We start from the raw sequence: 15,072 nt of genomic DNA on the forward strand, positions 1-15,072 counted from the left end.
TAAGGGAGTCTACAGAAAAAATAAAAACTTTACTGCTCTGACTGGTGCCTAGCATCGCCTCCACATGTCACAATGCTTAGTAAACCTATAAATTAAATACAGATATACTAAAATGTAAATGGAAGGGGAAGGCATTTAAATAAAAACTGAACTGCTACTTCAAAAACAAATGGTGGAACTTTTATTTAGAGAAAACTAGTTTGAAGGTTTATGGCGAAAAAAGTGTGGAAAATGCTGTGCAAATGTCACTCAACAAATACTTTAACAGTGCAAAAGTCATAAACTCCCCTCTTTATGGTAATGTAATGTTTATATAAACATCTAGGGAGTTCCTCATGGGTGGTTTGTTACGTCTGTTATCTAAAACATGTGTACAATTCTCACTTCTAAAGCAGATCACTAGTCACTGGATGTCACACAAATTTTGGAGCTTCTTGGCACTCATATTTTGTTGTCAAGCTTACTGTATGTGGGAGGGAGAAATAACCCTACAAGTAGGTAAGGGAAGACCTGTCTGGCATTAGAAAGGCTAGGTGTAAAATGATTAGTCAGCAGCACGTGATTCCCACATCATCTCAGTAAAGGCAAGATGAAAGGTGTGGAGCCCTTCCACCCTTTTCTTTTAGGAATGGAAGACATGCAATTGTGTGCTCAACCGACCAATCTAATTGATTTGCAAGTCATCCCCAAACCTCTGCACATGCATACAATATACAGGCCTTACTGAGGATTGCATTACAAATTATGAATTGCAGGGCAGGGACAAATCGACCAAGTAAAAGAGTAGATCCACATATATGTATTATTTTGATGGCAATAATAAAGTACATTTTGGATGTGAACTAGGAGCACAGCAGGCATGTTCCTATTGGCTGGTCTATTCCTTTATGTTTGATATATGGGTTGCTAAACTCGTATGGTCCATCCAACATGTACCTTAGCTACTATACACACACATTTACTTCCTAAATAACAAATATAGATGTAAGTGTTCATTTGCGCCAGCTTTACAACATGTATACTTTTGATTGAAACTTAGCAGGGCATCAGTTAGTTAGTAACAAACTGTGTAATCAAACTGGTAATTAATCTGAAAAAAAAAAAAATACCTGGAATAAATGGGGGAGGAATTCTGTAGCCCAACAGGCAGGGCTGATAACTCTGCTTGGGAAAGCAATGCATAAAAGGCAGAAGGTTAGGAACTCATTGGATAGCTGGCAGGATCAGCAGATATTTTCGCATTTGTATAGAGATTCTAGAAAGAGTGATCTATCCAAGAGACCTCTCCTGTAGGGTGTCATCTTCCATCCCTCCTTCCAGCTCTGGCAGATACCAGTCCTACTGTCACCAAACATATGTCAGGATCCCACTTTATAAAGTGACAACACTGCAATATATTTGATGTAGATGAAATAATATTCTCACCTTACGGAAGGAAGGGTTTACCCCAATAATATGTTTTTACCTAGAATATTCATCTCCCTTATCCTGATGAAGCAGACCCTGACCTGTGAAACGCGTCACAACTGCATATTAGCATAGGTGGAATCTGTTCCACAGAGCAAATCCAAAACAGTTGTGTACGTATGTAGTGAGGAGGTTGCAATCCATGATATGTATAATAGGTTTTTTTACCTTATTTTGTTTGATGTTTTTACACGTTTTAATCAAGTATTGAAATAAAAATTATTTCATTTTTAATAGCAATGTACTAATGAGTATCTATGCAATACCACAAAAAGTCCCAAAACAAATCTGTAAACTTGTTTTTTTTATTTGTTATGAAAGGTAGGGCCAACAGTAGCAGGATCACCTGAATGAGCTTTAGTAAAAGGTATAACCGCCATTTATTAGCAAGGCAACATAACTGGATGGAATCAACTTGCTGTTGTAAAATCTCAGTTTTATCGTTTAGATACCTAAAATTAGGAATCTGGTGCAGATCTGCCAGATATAAACTGGAAACCATTTCCGGCTTCCCCAGCAATTACCCACAAGCCCCTATTTAATGTACGGCGCTTCCGAATATGTTGGCGCTATATAAATCCTGTTTATTAATAATAATAATATTAATAACAAGCAGATTTCAGCTTGTCTCACAAGAGCCATGAACGTTTGTCTGTGCCAAGGGTCACTCCATGGCATTTCCCGCACTGATAAAGGAACACACGTTACGGCATATATATTGCTGACGTCTCTAGTTCTGAACCCTCGGGATTCGTACACCCGCATCCTCTCACCCGGTGGCACCCATGCCGCCTCCTTCAGCCGTTCCCTCTCCTCGTCACTGCTGCTGCTATCAGAGCTATCCTCATGTGAGCGACTCCTGGGCGCCGCCATCTTGCCAGGGTCACGTGTCCCTGCAGGGGGAGGATTGCTGTAGTCATCTGTGACCCGGCAGTGACGTGGTGGACGGGCTGGTTGTGAGCCGCAGACTGGTGATGGTGGATCGAGCTGTGCCTGAGGTGAGCTGGGTCAGCCGGGGGTGTCAGTGTAGAAGGGAAGGGGGGAGGCAGAGCTGTGACCACAGGCAGCCGGGAGTCCTCACCCCCCCATACAGGGGCAGACACGGTGCATGCTGGGAGAATTACAAGGAAAGAGTCCTGTGGGTATAAACTCCACACACTTCCCTGGAGACAGCTGTCATATAAGTGACAGCCAGCAATGCACAGCTCACCACCTCTTCCTGGACATGATCAGTGTGCCTGCTAATCTGATTAACATTGCTATAGGTTTACTAAATGGCTTCAGCAAAGGCCTGGAACTGGGCCAATGTTCTGCTAATTCTATAAGAGGAGAGAACCAGCAATGGCCAGATAATCCTCAGCTGGCTGGAGATGCTTTATATGCCAGGGGTTCTGTTTATTCCAAATAGGCAAACTGCAGGTAAATCAGTACTTCAATTACAAACCTATTTTGTGTGTCTAGGCCTTAGATTTATGGCACTGGGGCATAGCTCATTTGGGTGACCTGGCATTTATCTGTTGTAATAAATCTATGCAGCCTGATCACCCCCCATCCCCACCCCCCCTTGCCAGCCTGGTCACCTCCCCGCTCCCCATGCCAGCCTGGTCACCTCCCCGCTCCCCATGCCAGCCTGGTCACCTCCCCGCTCCCCATGCCAGCCTGGTCACCTCCCCGCTTCCCATGCCAGCCTGGTCACCTCCTTGCCACTGGACAATGAAGGATCAACAACAGATTTTCTTCCTCTGTCATCATCACAGTTATGCATGCAGCACAAATAAAAGGTTTACGTTGCTTCTCCTTCCCTCCACCAGACTGAATTCAGTTGTACAGAGGTCATGCCATTTTCAGGGCTTTCACCCATTGCATTTCAAAATACATTTAGTTAATGATTTTTAATGAATACACAGTTGTAGCTGCTAGAAATAAGCCAGGCCAAATACCCTGCTTTCATGTGTGTGGTATGTTGTGGCAATAATTAGCAAATAGCAACTCACCAAATAAAAGATAATTTTTTTACATACATAATATACATACTGGAGACTTTCTTAGTAGTTCACTTTTCCATCCGGATATTGGTGTAGTACACCAGTACTTCCCACTCTATATAATCTGGTGATGATAGAACATTGTTCCTGCAAGAATTTCAGATAAATGAAAGATTAAAGGATAAAAGAAGAGAGAAGTAGTTACCCTGCACAGGCTTCATAGTGCACTCCTTCTTATCATTAAAGGGGCTGTGATTTTTTTTGTATGTGTTTATCGGATTAAGGTGAACTTTATTATATTAAAATTAAACTTTCCTCCTGGCAAATGCCTTTCTATACAACATGACTGCACCATCCTTGTTCATTCATCACCCAAGATCAGAATAAAACAATAGCTTAGCTATCCTACAAACATAAGGACCCCGGTGCTTAGCTGTGTTCACAGATGTCTGATATTAGCCCTTCTGTACCCTCTGACCTTGTGACTTCCTACATTGTTATAATGGTCCAGTCTAATCAGTGAGATAGAGGAGACTGGGGAAATGCTAACTTCCTGCAGGAGATTGAAGATTTTTACTAAGCATGGACAAAGTCACTGGATTCCTTTAAAGCTGTGAGGGATAATATCTCCTTTTGTCTAGGAATAAGCATGATTCTTAAGCATGGATCTGAACTGAATCAAAGTGAAGTACACTTCCATCTGATCATAACCAAAAGTCAGCAGCAGTAGCCCTCATATTAATGGTCATGCTCAATTTGCATGAGCCAGTGTGTAGTCATAGTTTCCAGGGACACCATAATATATTTGCCTAAGGTTTAGTCTACACGGACTGTTTCCCCTGCGTGTAACCTGAGGCTTTTAAAGCCCATGTTTGAAGTCCCCATGCATTCCAATGGGCTAATCTACACCAGGACGTTTCATTCAGGCACGTTTTTGAGCATTATCTTAAACGTTGCTTGCAACGTTTAAAAAATTCAAACACTGGATAAACGCGGGAGAACACATGAAAACACTTGAAAACGCTTCCATTGAACTTAATAGAGGCTTTTTCAAGTGCTTTTTATGAAAGCTTCAATTGAAAACAATGGGGGCTTTTATAAATGTTTTTAGCAGGACTTTGGACTCTGGAAGCCCCCTTTATAAGGAGACTTGCAGATCTCCACCACCCCACCCTAGGGAATGATTACAGGGGTACATAAAGACCCTTACTCATTCCCTGAAAAGGTTAAAATGAATGAAAAAAAATAGGACGAGGCTTTAATGTTAAATTATTTTATTAAATGTATGTGTGTTTGTGTAACTAAACTTTTTTTTTTTACAGGTTATCCCAATGACAGGAGGATTCCAATGGCTGCAATCATGACTTGAGCACAGCCATGGGAATCCTCCTGACAGTGAGGGATCGCAAGGCACTAGGGGTTAAATGGGGACAAGCCTCTCCATTCACCTCTAGTACTCTGTGATTGGCTGAGGTTATACGTTTCTCAGCCATTCAGCACTAGACATAAATGGGGAGACTTGTGCCTATTCATCTTCAGTGCTCTGTGATTGGCTGAGAAATAGGAAACCCTGATGACAGCTCAAGCATCATCGGGATTTCCCTTTCCTCAGCCAATCAGGGAGCAGAGCAGCCCTAGAGGAGCTGTGACATGTCACAGCTCCTGTAGGGCTGCGGGAGCAATCAGGGGAGCAGAGCTGTCAGCATAGCAGAGTTCCGCTGACTGCTCTGCTCCCTGATTGGCTGAGGAAAGGGAAATCCTGATGATGCTTGAGCTGTCATCAGGGTTTCCTATTTATCAGCCAATCACAGAGCACTAGAGAAGAATGGGCACAAGTCTCCCAATTCATGTCTAGTGCTGAATGGCTGAGAAACGTAAAACCTCAGCCAATCACAGAGCACTAGGGGTGAATGAAGAGCCTTGTCCTCATTTAACCCCTAGTGCCCTGCGATCCCTCACTGTCAGGAGGAGTCCCAGGGCTGTGCTCATGTCATGATTGCAGCCCTGGGAGTCATCCTGTAGTTGGGAGTTACACAAACACACACATTTAATTAAATAATTTAACATTAAAGCCTTGTCTAATTTTTTTTACACATATTTTAACCCTTTCAGGGATTGAGTAAGGGGTTTTATGTACCCCAGTACTCATTCCCTGAAAGGGTTAAAAGTAAACCTTTTGTAAACACTTATGTACAATCACGGTAAAACACGTCATAGGCGTTTATAAAAGTTTTTTAGCGTTTTAAAGTTAAGCTTTAAAAAGGTTGTAAAAGGGCATAAAACCGCATATAAACGTGGTAGGAACATTTATAAGTGTTTTTAAAACCCTTCATGTAGACCCAGCCTTAAAGGAAAAAAGAAATGGCACACTTGTTTCCTCAGATGGGTTTATTAATACAGAATTTGCCTCCAGGTGTTCACCCTTTAATACACAATATATAGCTTTGCTTGACCTGAATCTTTTTACCAGTTTAGAGATGAGATCATGGTGTCATATTTATACTTGTTTAACTGGTATTTCTAATTTGTGTGCCAGATTCATGCACCAGTGTGCTACTTGTGAATAGGAAGGTGCATGACATCTGGAAAGGTGGTCCCTGGGGACTGGGGATTAGGTAGGTAACCTGTATACACAGAGGGGCAGCCCAGACAGGTGAGATGGATTATTCTGGCAGCAGGGATTGCCTGTCTGTACTACTCTCTGCTGCATTCTCAGGTTTCACTTGTTTAATTACTGTCTGATTTACCCCTTCCCGCTTCCTTACACTGATCTGAGCTCCTCTCGCAGCATACGTCATTCCCGGTTTCTTTTTTTCATGTCATCAGTTTATTCTTTGGGGACATGATGTAACAAAGTGAAAAAGCAACACACACTTATAGCTTAGTCTGCTTTTACTCTGACATTAAGTGACGGTGATTCTCCTTGCAGTAAGTTCTCTGAAAGTAGCAAATTGAGACTTGATATTGGTGAGTCTAGATCGATTAAGGTGATCATCTGTTTAGTATGCCTTTGTGGTCTGGTATAATAACCTATAATAATTTATATATAATATAATAATTTCTTTTCTCCTGGCAGGTCTGTTGTTTTTGGATCAGTCATTTTGAGGAAATTGGGATAAAATGGCAAGCGCAGGTCCAGCCACCTCCACTTCTGCGGAGAATTCAGGCCCTGGAGGAGCCAGTGGAAGTAGTAATGGAGAAGGAAGCAGCCAGGATAGCACATTTGAGTGTAACATCTGTCTGGATACAGCCAAGGATGCCGTGATAAGCCTGTGTGGCCACCTTTTCTGGTAAGCAGGGGGTAGGACAGCTTGGTATTACAATGTGCTATATAATACATATTACACATTCCCCATTGCCTGATATAAGTAAAAACTTTTCAGCACGCACATCATATAACATATGTCATATGCTATCCTGAAACGTGTGCATCCAGTGAACCTGAGAAAAGTTTTCAAACTATTCAACATCCTTGAGCTGCTGCCTTTTTTCATGTCAGTGATACGAATAGTAGCAAAGCCAGGAAATTAGCATTTTTTTATAGGTGGTTAGCTAGACAGCCTTTAGATTTCTTGTAGCATAGGGTTCTTTAAAAAATTGCAGCTTCTATATTTTCAGAGCTTTGCTTTGAATTCACAAAAACATATGATAAAGTATTGTTCATGGGTTATACACAACCAATTAGCCTTTTTAATACTTTTTAGGATTATATTCCATGAGACTGCCTGTTGATTGCTAATTTACCGTCAGATTTTATAGTCCTATGTTTGACAATATGTGAATAAAATGACATTTTACACTGTTGATATGTAATTTTCTTTTTTGTTTTGTCTTTAGCTGGCCATGCTTACATCAGGTAAGTGATATACTCATAATCAGTCTGTAACTAAATAAGTGCATGTCTTGTGCATAAATAAAAGTTTTTCTTCTGTTATTGTGTATATGTGATGTAATTGGTAAGAATTAGTCTTACCCCTGACACCCCCATTTATTTTCATTGGCTGAAATCAGTAGTCTTTTATTATGTTCATTCTAAAAAATGATGACTGGTCAGTCAAACTTTGCTCCATTTTTATACAGTAGCCACACAAGTTACTGACCAGCTTTTTTCCACCCTCCCCATAAATGAGCCAAGCTATGCATGTCTCCATTTATAGTGAAAAGTGCCTTATGTGTATTGAATTCTTCACAAGGTGTATTTTTTTTGCTCCCTTAGTGGTTGGAAACTCGGCCTAATCGTCAGGTGTGTCCTGTGTGTAAGGCAGGAATCAGCCGGGATAAAGTAATACCTTTGTATGGAAGAGGAAGTACAGGGCAAGAAGATCCTCGGTAAGGAGACACATAGATTTTTTTTAAACTAGATTTGGGGTTAGCTGTCTGTCCTTGTATAGATGTTACGTGAATATCTATAGTAATGCATTTCTGTTGGAATTGGTCTGATATAATGTATTATTTCCCCATAGTGAGAAAACGCCCCCGCGGCCTCAAGGACAGAGACCAGAACCAGAGAACAGAGGGGTGAGTTGCTAGTGAGGGTATAATGGCTGTACATCATGTGTCACATGATGAAATGATTGCTTCTGATCTGTAATTCTTTGCTGTCTCCTGAGGGTTCCTAGTTATCACATAACAAGCTTCCCCTGAGAAAAACTAATTAACAATAACAAGCTAACACAGGCCACACAGCACTTCCTGGCGTTCAGTTTGTGTTTTTACATTTGTGATTGGTCACTTTTTGTGTTTGAATAGACTAGATCTACCTTTTCTACAAATCTGAGATAGTCATTGTGATGGCTTTTAATTTTTGAGCAGCTCAATATATAGGCCTCAAAACATTTTGTTCTGGATAGACGTGAAAGAATTATTAAACCTTTCAATTAGTTTTGCTGGCAAAATGGCCATTGGGTCTGAGGTCCCACTACTAGAGCTGGGTTTTTCCCCTCCAGCCTTCTCTGCTTTTCTTGTAGGAGGGGACATGCTGCACAGGTTAAAAGTTTTTGGTCCCTGGAGTTCAAATTTGACCTGCCAAACATTTTAATAGTTCTCTTTGGTGACTGCTTTATTTTATTTTGAAATGCTACTCCCCTATATTTATGGTTAAGCCGCAGCCACTATCCCTGAGTCCAATGAGACCACCACAGTAGTAACAAGGTGCATGCTTATTGAGCAGGGGGTGACAGCTGTGTGGGGCTATAGCACAGCTTAAATTTCATGCACACAGTATATTTTCAGCACCTGACATGATCTTTCTTATTACCTCAGTGATGAAAATCTTAGTACACTTGTCTCTCAACATTGTTGAGGAGGTCACTAGTAATTTGTTGTGCTGGATTTCAAACAACCTATATGGTTATACTTTGTCATAGCAATGCATGAATAGAGGCCTTGTGCTGGTCTTTCCCCATTCTTTCACCCCCCCACAAAAACAGAACAGGCTTTTGGACAGAGGTGAGCAGTTTGTCTGTACAACTTTGCTGTCCTAAGCTGTCGCCTGAAATGATCTCAAACTTTTGGGTAAGGGATAATTACAAGTGTGCTCTAATTATTAGTCCCAGAACAAGAAAAATTAGACCTTAAGTAACAAGGGTAAACCAAAATCAGACTCAAAGAAAAGGATGTTCTTGCTAACAAAGGTAATAGCAGCCTTTTACAGTACACCACAGCTTTTATGTATTCCAAAGGGCTTTCTGTTTTTTTTAGTATGATGAAATATTTTTGAATGTAGATTTATGTATTTATTTATTCTAATCATCTTGGGTCTTTTTAAATCTTTGCAGGGATTTCAAGGATTTGGATTTGGGGATGGGGGGTTCCAGATGTCCTTTGGAATAGGAGCATTTCCCTTTGGAATGTTTGCCACTGCATTCAACATTAATGACGGTCGTCCTCCGCCAGGTACATCATATTTCTTTTTCTCTGTGACTCTGCAGTTAGTTGATAATCAGGGACATTCTTTGTTTTTTATCTTAGAATAGTTTATTTAGTTAGTATTTTCATACCAAAGAAAACACATTAACAAATATGGTCTGGATTACATTCATGGACAGTGGCATATGTCTGTGGATTGGCTACAACATGAAAATTAGTCTCTCTGTAGACTGCAAGGAATTGCAAAGCTCTAGCAGCTGCACATACCCAGATCCTGGGTGTATGAAACAAAGAAAAGTTGCTTTCCTTTATAGGAGCTGGTTAGTTGCCAGCTGTCTTTGATTGTCTAGGGTTGTGCCAGCTTATTCCCAGAACTGAACAACTTTACCCGGAAATTAATCCTTGTTTTCTTGATTCTTCTCCTACCTGAAATTTTTTATCAGTGCTGAAATTAAAATAAAATTATACTTTCTGCATGCAGGGCAAAGTAATAGGTTTGCTTTAACAAAGTAATAGGCTGCTAGTCTGTTCAGCTGCTAGAACTGAAGAAATGATATTGTGGGTTATCTGAGTTTGGGATAGCTTTGGTGCTTTGGAACAATTACTCTTTTTCTTTTTTCCTGGTTAACCTGAATGATGAGGAAATGCACATTAAAGCAAACATTTTTCTCCTTAATGGGCAATAAATATTTTCTTTATAAAACGTGTGTATGTAAAAAAAAAATGTAATTCCAATTTTGTAGACAGACTAAAATAACAAACCATTATTTTAAGGTAGTGACACTGACTTTGGAGTCCCTTAACATTAAATTATTATCTTACTAACTAGGTTACCCTTTGAATCTGAACATTTTGGGATGGGAGTGTGGTAATCAAATGGATTCCAGTAGAATGTAACACCTAAATATGAATTCAGGCGCTAAAACTGGTAGGTCAGGTTGATGCTTTATTTTCACTTACTGATCTCATCTGTTTTGTTACAGCAGTTCCTGGAACACCTCAGTATGTTGATGAGCAATTCCTGTCACGGCTTTTCCTTTTTGTTGCCTTGGTCATAATGTTTTGGCTTCTGATCGCTTAATAGTCGCCTGGAATCCAGTGGGTGGCACTAAAGACTAGGTGCACTTCATGAAATAAACCCCAATCTCTGACATATCTTATCCTGGACTTTATCCTACATCCTCCTCTAGCCTCTGATGTGCTACTCTACAGCCATTGCCTTTTTGATGGCTGTTTGAAAATGGAGAATAAGAAGCACAATAGTATTATTGGCTATGGAGGAGCTGTTCCAGCTCAATATATAGTTAAAATCATTCATTTATTTGGCTCTGAGAAATGTGATTATACCTGAATTAAATGGGAGCTGTGTGAACTTACTGGATACTAAAGCAACATGGTCAGAAGAATAGGGATCAAAAGCACATATTGTGTAGGGAATACAAAGAAAAGACCGTATGACCAGAATGCACTGCAGATAATTCACCAACAACTACTGACATACACAGGAGTTCTGGGAAAAGAGCAGTGCTGTGGTTGTGTATAATACACAGCTGAAAGTACGCTGGGCACAGAGGCCTGCAGAAAATATATACTGTTAAGAAGATGAAGAGAAGAAAATCCAAATGTCTCCGATTCTTTGGGGCAATAAGGCAATGCAGAAACGTGTAAAGATAGAAAGAGCTGAGAAACAGAGAAATATTTTTGGAGAACATACACAGAGGACTGAAATTGCCATGCTTTCTTGGCTATGTGTACATATGCTCTTTGTGCTTTGGACTTTGGGTGGAATGGGAAGGTGTTGATTCCTCATTTATGAGATTTTATCTTGACTGTGATTAAATGTTAATTTTAAGATATTCCTGATTGTATTTTTTTTGTGTTGTCACACTTTACACAAGCAATCTATTGGTTTTTAAAACAACAGATATTTGACCTATTTGTACTGTATTGCACATTGCAAACAATTACATGTATTCTTTTATTTAGCTGTACTAAATTTGAAGAATTTGTTTTTATTGCCCAGATTAGCATAGGCAGATGGATAATTGAGAGACAAGGTCCCCTGACATAAATAGTATTAAGACACATAACAAATGTGAGTCACTGGATACTTTAAGATATTTGTTGCCCTGAGTGAATGCCAGCTGTGCAAAAAAAAAACAAATCTCAGTCTTTACAAGAAATATTTTCAAACTTACTTATGATTCACTATACACAGCCGATGCATTTCACATGATAACCTGCATGCTTTCTCGATAATTTAGCTTACATTAAAAAAAAAAACCTATCACTGCATCGCTACTAGATATTGTAGATATTTCAGTAATGCAGTGACGAAGGCTTGGGGAATAAAACGAGTTGTGTTAATCCTGCTGTGCTCATGTCTGTGCTAGCTAAAATTCAGTGAGGAAGCTATTGTTCTCAGTTATATAAAACCTTTTGACCATTAGGGGGCACTAAAAGCAATGAGTTACTGCACATTGTGCAGCATTCACATACAGAAGAGATGCTGTCTCTTCTATTATTATTGTAATACAGGATTTATATAGCACCAACATATTATGCAGCGCTGTACACCAATTGTACACATTTTATTTTTATCTCTACGGATTCTTATAAAAAGAAAAGATGCCCTTACATCAGAGGACAGAAATAAGACACCCGTACATTAGCAGTCAGTAAAAGAATGTCCCTTACATTCATGTGCTGTGTAAAAATGCCCAGTTACATTATGGTTCAGTTAGAGGAATTGGGCATAACTCAAGTACCAATGGAAAGAATGTCCCCTCTCCAAACATCCTAAAAGATAATTGCTGTCTCTGGTCACTTATCTGAGAGACAAGACTTTCCATGGGGGTGTTCTCCACAGCACTATGGAAGAGAAAGCCATTTTAATTACTTTTACACTGAGAAGTTGGACTTTACTGTCTCTGCTTTTATTGAATATTAAAAGTTATACAAAATAGATTACTTAAGCACTAGGATTATGAAAGAGTACCTGGGCACTTGGCTGAGAACGTAAAGCAGAAAGTTTATTCCACATGCTATGTAATGCATTCAGATTTTATCAGGGGAAGAAGACTGCACTCACCCATTTCAGAAACTCACCATTATTTCAGTAGCCAATACTTGTTAGCTTTGTTGTATTCTGTAGATATAATTAACTTTAACATTATTTTTATACATAAATAGGATTGGTCCAAATTTAGATAGTTGGTAACTGCTCTCAGGTACTCATTTCCAACAGCTGTGTTCAGCAGCGAGACTGAGTAAATGGTTGTGTTCTCTTGTCACATGTTGCAAAGGATCATAGGGCATCTGCTGCCCTTCAGCCCACTTTCAGTTAACTTGCTGGTGGGGTTTGAAAACATTCCTATTAATGTGTATTCAAAGTTGCTGGGCAGCAGACCTGAGACTCTGCATGGAGCTTCTGAAAAATATCACCACAACTACACTGTCATCCCCATTCATTTTGGTGTTATTCTGGACTTTATGTACAAATTAAAAGCACAGAACTGCAGTGGTCATGCTTGGAGTAATCATACACCTGAACATAGACTAAAGTCAGTCTACTAAGGTGATTGTATTGCTTCCTCATTTGCTGTGATATCCTAGCCAGTGGTGTGGTACAAAATTTCCTTTTAAATGTGCCAAAAGGAGGCCCTGTGTCCTCTTCACTGGTGGCAGCAAGCATAGATCTAGTCTTGGAAGAGTCTGCAGACAGGAGTAAAGAGTTTTAAGCTGCGTACACACTTGCAACTTTTGTCGTTGGAAAGGATCTTTCACGATCCTTTCCAACGACAAGGGGCTGCAAGATGCATGAACGATGCTGTACATACAGCACCGTTCATGCTCTATGGAGAGGGGAGGGGGGAGAGCGACGGAGCGGCACCCTGCTGCGCGCTCTCCCCTTCCCTTTCATTAGGATCGGCTGTCGTCCATCGTCCGTGGATCTGGCAGGTCGGTCGTCCGGACGATGGACGACACCGACTGTACACACGGCAGATTTTCGCCCGATAATTGGCCGATGCCGATTATCGGGCGATAAAAATCTGCCGTGTGTACGTAGCTTTATGATTTGTGTGAGAGCCTTGCTGAAATACATTGAACTAGCCAGTAAACAGGTCTTTGCTACCAAATGTAAACAATTTGCAAATTTAAGGCATTAATGAGTTTGTACGCAATCACAGTAGATTATCTAAACTGTATCTGTGAATAGGGATGGGATCTTCTCTCATAGTTTGAAATGTTTGAAGGATCAAAAGTATCAATGTGGTTTATCTTTACAACTCTCTATAGACTCTTTGCTATATCTTATTTTTTCAGACAAACCTAGTTCAGCTGATAAGTTGGTAATGTCTTCACACACTTATTTACCAGTCCGTTATGTGCTTTTGTCCAGGGGGGTGGCTGAATTTTTGGAGATCTGCATGTTTGAAAGGAACCATGCAGAGACCCCCTCTGATCTTCATTACACAAAAATTCTAAACATGTCCTAAGACATTCCTACATCTTTCAGTGTGACATTTATGGACAGATTTCTTGATCTGATAATAGGTTTGATTGATTAGTGTAGGGTAGAAAATTTAAATCTGCCACTTCATTGAACTTTAAGATCAAATTGAGTAGAAATCAGGATTTGCATCTGACCTACTGCATCAACATAATTTAATTTATTTGCAGTACTTCAGTAGAAGTAAAGCTGCGTACACATGTGCAATTTTTGTCGTTGGAAAGGATCTTTCACGATTGTAGAAGGACTACACGATGCATGAACGGTGCTGTACATACAGCACCGTTCATGCTCTATGGAGAGGGGAGGGGGAGAGCGACGGAGCGGCACCCTGCTGTGTATCACTGTCTGTATTAGTCTGTCATTTGCAACCCCTATTTAATGTACAGCGCTGCGTAATATGTTGGCGCTATATAAATCCTGTTTAATAATAATAATAGGTGATCAAGAATGAATGGGAGCCCAAAGCTTCCCGCGATACCTACCTCACATATCCCGGGAGGCTCTTGGCTGCTCCTTCTGCACATGACGGAACATCCCATGCATGCGCAGGAGCCCTTTCATGTGCAGTGAGATTGGCAAATTTATTCCCAATCTACGTCACCTGATCTTGGTCCTGCACAGTGTGAAATAGTTTGATGTAGGAAGAAGAGAGGAGAAGATGGTGGCGCCTTGTGCTCCCTCTGTGCCGGGCTGAAGACGGATACTGGGACGACACCGGACCTGATGGAAGAAACATCTGGAAGGATAGACTGATCTGCGGGATTGAAAGTGTTTGTTTTTTTTAATTTGGGTTTACTTCTGCTTTAGGAGTCATATACCCATGTATTGTATATTGACCCCCCACCTCTTAGGAGTGAAGACAAATCTCCCCCATAGCAGACAAATAACCAGGTAGGGAGTTTGACCCTTCGTACTCTATACAAAACAAAGGTCTTTCCATGCAATGTATGGTATTCTCTATCCTTCCTGTTTCTGATCCATAAACATATTTGCTGTGTGAACACACCAGGTAACCAATGAAACCCTAACAAATATCTTTTAGGTGAGGTCGGTATACGGCTAATACATTTCTAAAAGCCCTAAACCAACACATTACACAAGGTCTGCCTGTTGTACACATTGTGTTATCTCGGTATTAGGACACAATCTTTGCATATTTCCCTTTTGTCCCGTTCACACAGCAAGCTTTGAAGTGACGCCCTGGGTGGGCGTGGCTACAGAAGTTGTCCAAGTGGG

The 15,072-nt window shown here is 40.4% G+C and overlaps 2 protein-coding genes across 3 annotated transcripts in view; one reads left to right on the plus strand and one right to left on the minus strand.

The window, feature by feature from the left end:
* The window catches only part of C6H12orf43 (chromosome 6 C12orf43 homolog), a 7,602-nt gene extending 5,167 nt beyond the window's left edge, over positions 1 to 2,435 (minus strand). The window contains exon 1 of the mRNA XM_072415519.1: positions 2,241 to 2,435. Within this exon, the coding sequence (XP_072271620.1) occupies positions 2,241 to 2,340 (100 nt within the window). The 5' untranslated portion in view covers positions 2,341 to 2,435. The remainder of the gene's footprint in view (positions 1 to 2,240) is intronic.
* On the plus strand, positions 2,348 to 11,176 carry RNF185 (ring finger protein 185). Of its 2 annotated transcripts, none has more exons than XM_072415516.1 (7): positions 2,348 to 2,465; positions 6,529 to 6,742; positions 7,290 to 7,308; positions 7,669 to 7,781; positions 7,916 to 7,970; positions 9,230 to 9,347; positions 10,304 to 11,176. In XM_072415516.1, the coding sequence occupies exons 2-7, from the start codon at positions 6,573 to 6,575 to the stop codon at positions 10,399 to 10,401; spliced, it is 573 nt and encodes a 190-aa protein (XP_072271617.1). In that variant the 5' UTR covers positions 2,348 to 2,465; positions 6,529 to 6,572; the 3' UTR covers positions 10,402 to 11,176. The 2 variants fall into 2 exon arrangements, with proteins under 2 accessions (XP_072271617.1, XP_072271619.1); XM_072415518.1 differs by having other exon boundaries at positions 10,307 to 11,176.
* The last annotated feature ends 3,896 nt before the right edge of the window (positions 11,177 to 15,072 follow it).

The sequence above is a fragment of the Pyxicephalus adspersus genome, chromosome 6 (assembly GCF_032062135.1).
Source record: "Pyxicephalus adspersus chromosome 6, UCB_Pads_2.0, whole genome shotgun sequence".
Lineage (NCBI taxonomy): Eukaryota > Metazoa > Chordata > Amphibia > Anura > Pyxicephalidae > Pyxicephalus > Pyxicephalus adspersus.

Coding starts and splice junctions, on each gene's coding strand:
- RNF185 (XM_072415516.1), top strand. CDS start 6,573: ATGGCAAGCGCAGGTCCAGCCACCTCCACTTCTGCGGAGAATTCAGGC. Junction 7,782..7,915: donor ACAGGGCAAGAAGATCCTCG/GTAAGGAGACAC, acceptor ATTTCCCCATAG/TGAGAAAACGCCCCCGCGGC. Junction 7,971..9,229: donor CAGAACCAGAGAACAGAGGG/GTGAGTTGCTAG, acceptor AAATCTTTGCAG/GGATTTCAAGGATTTGGATT.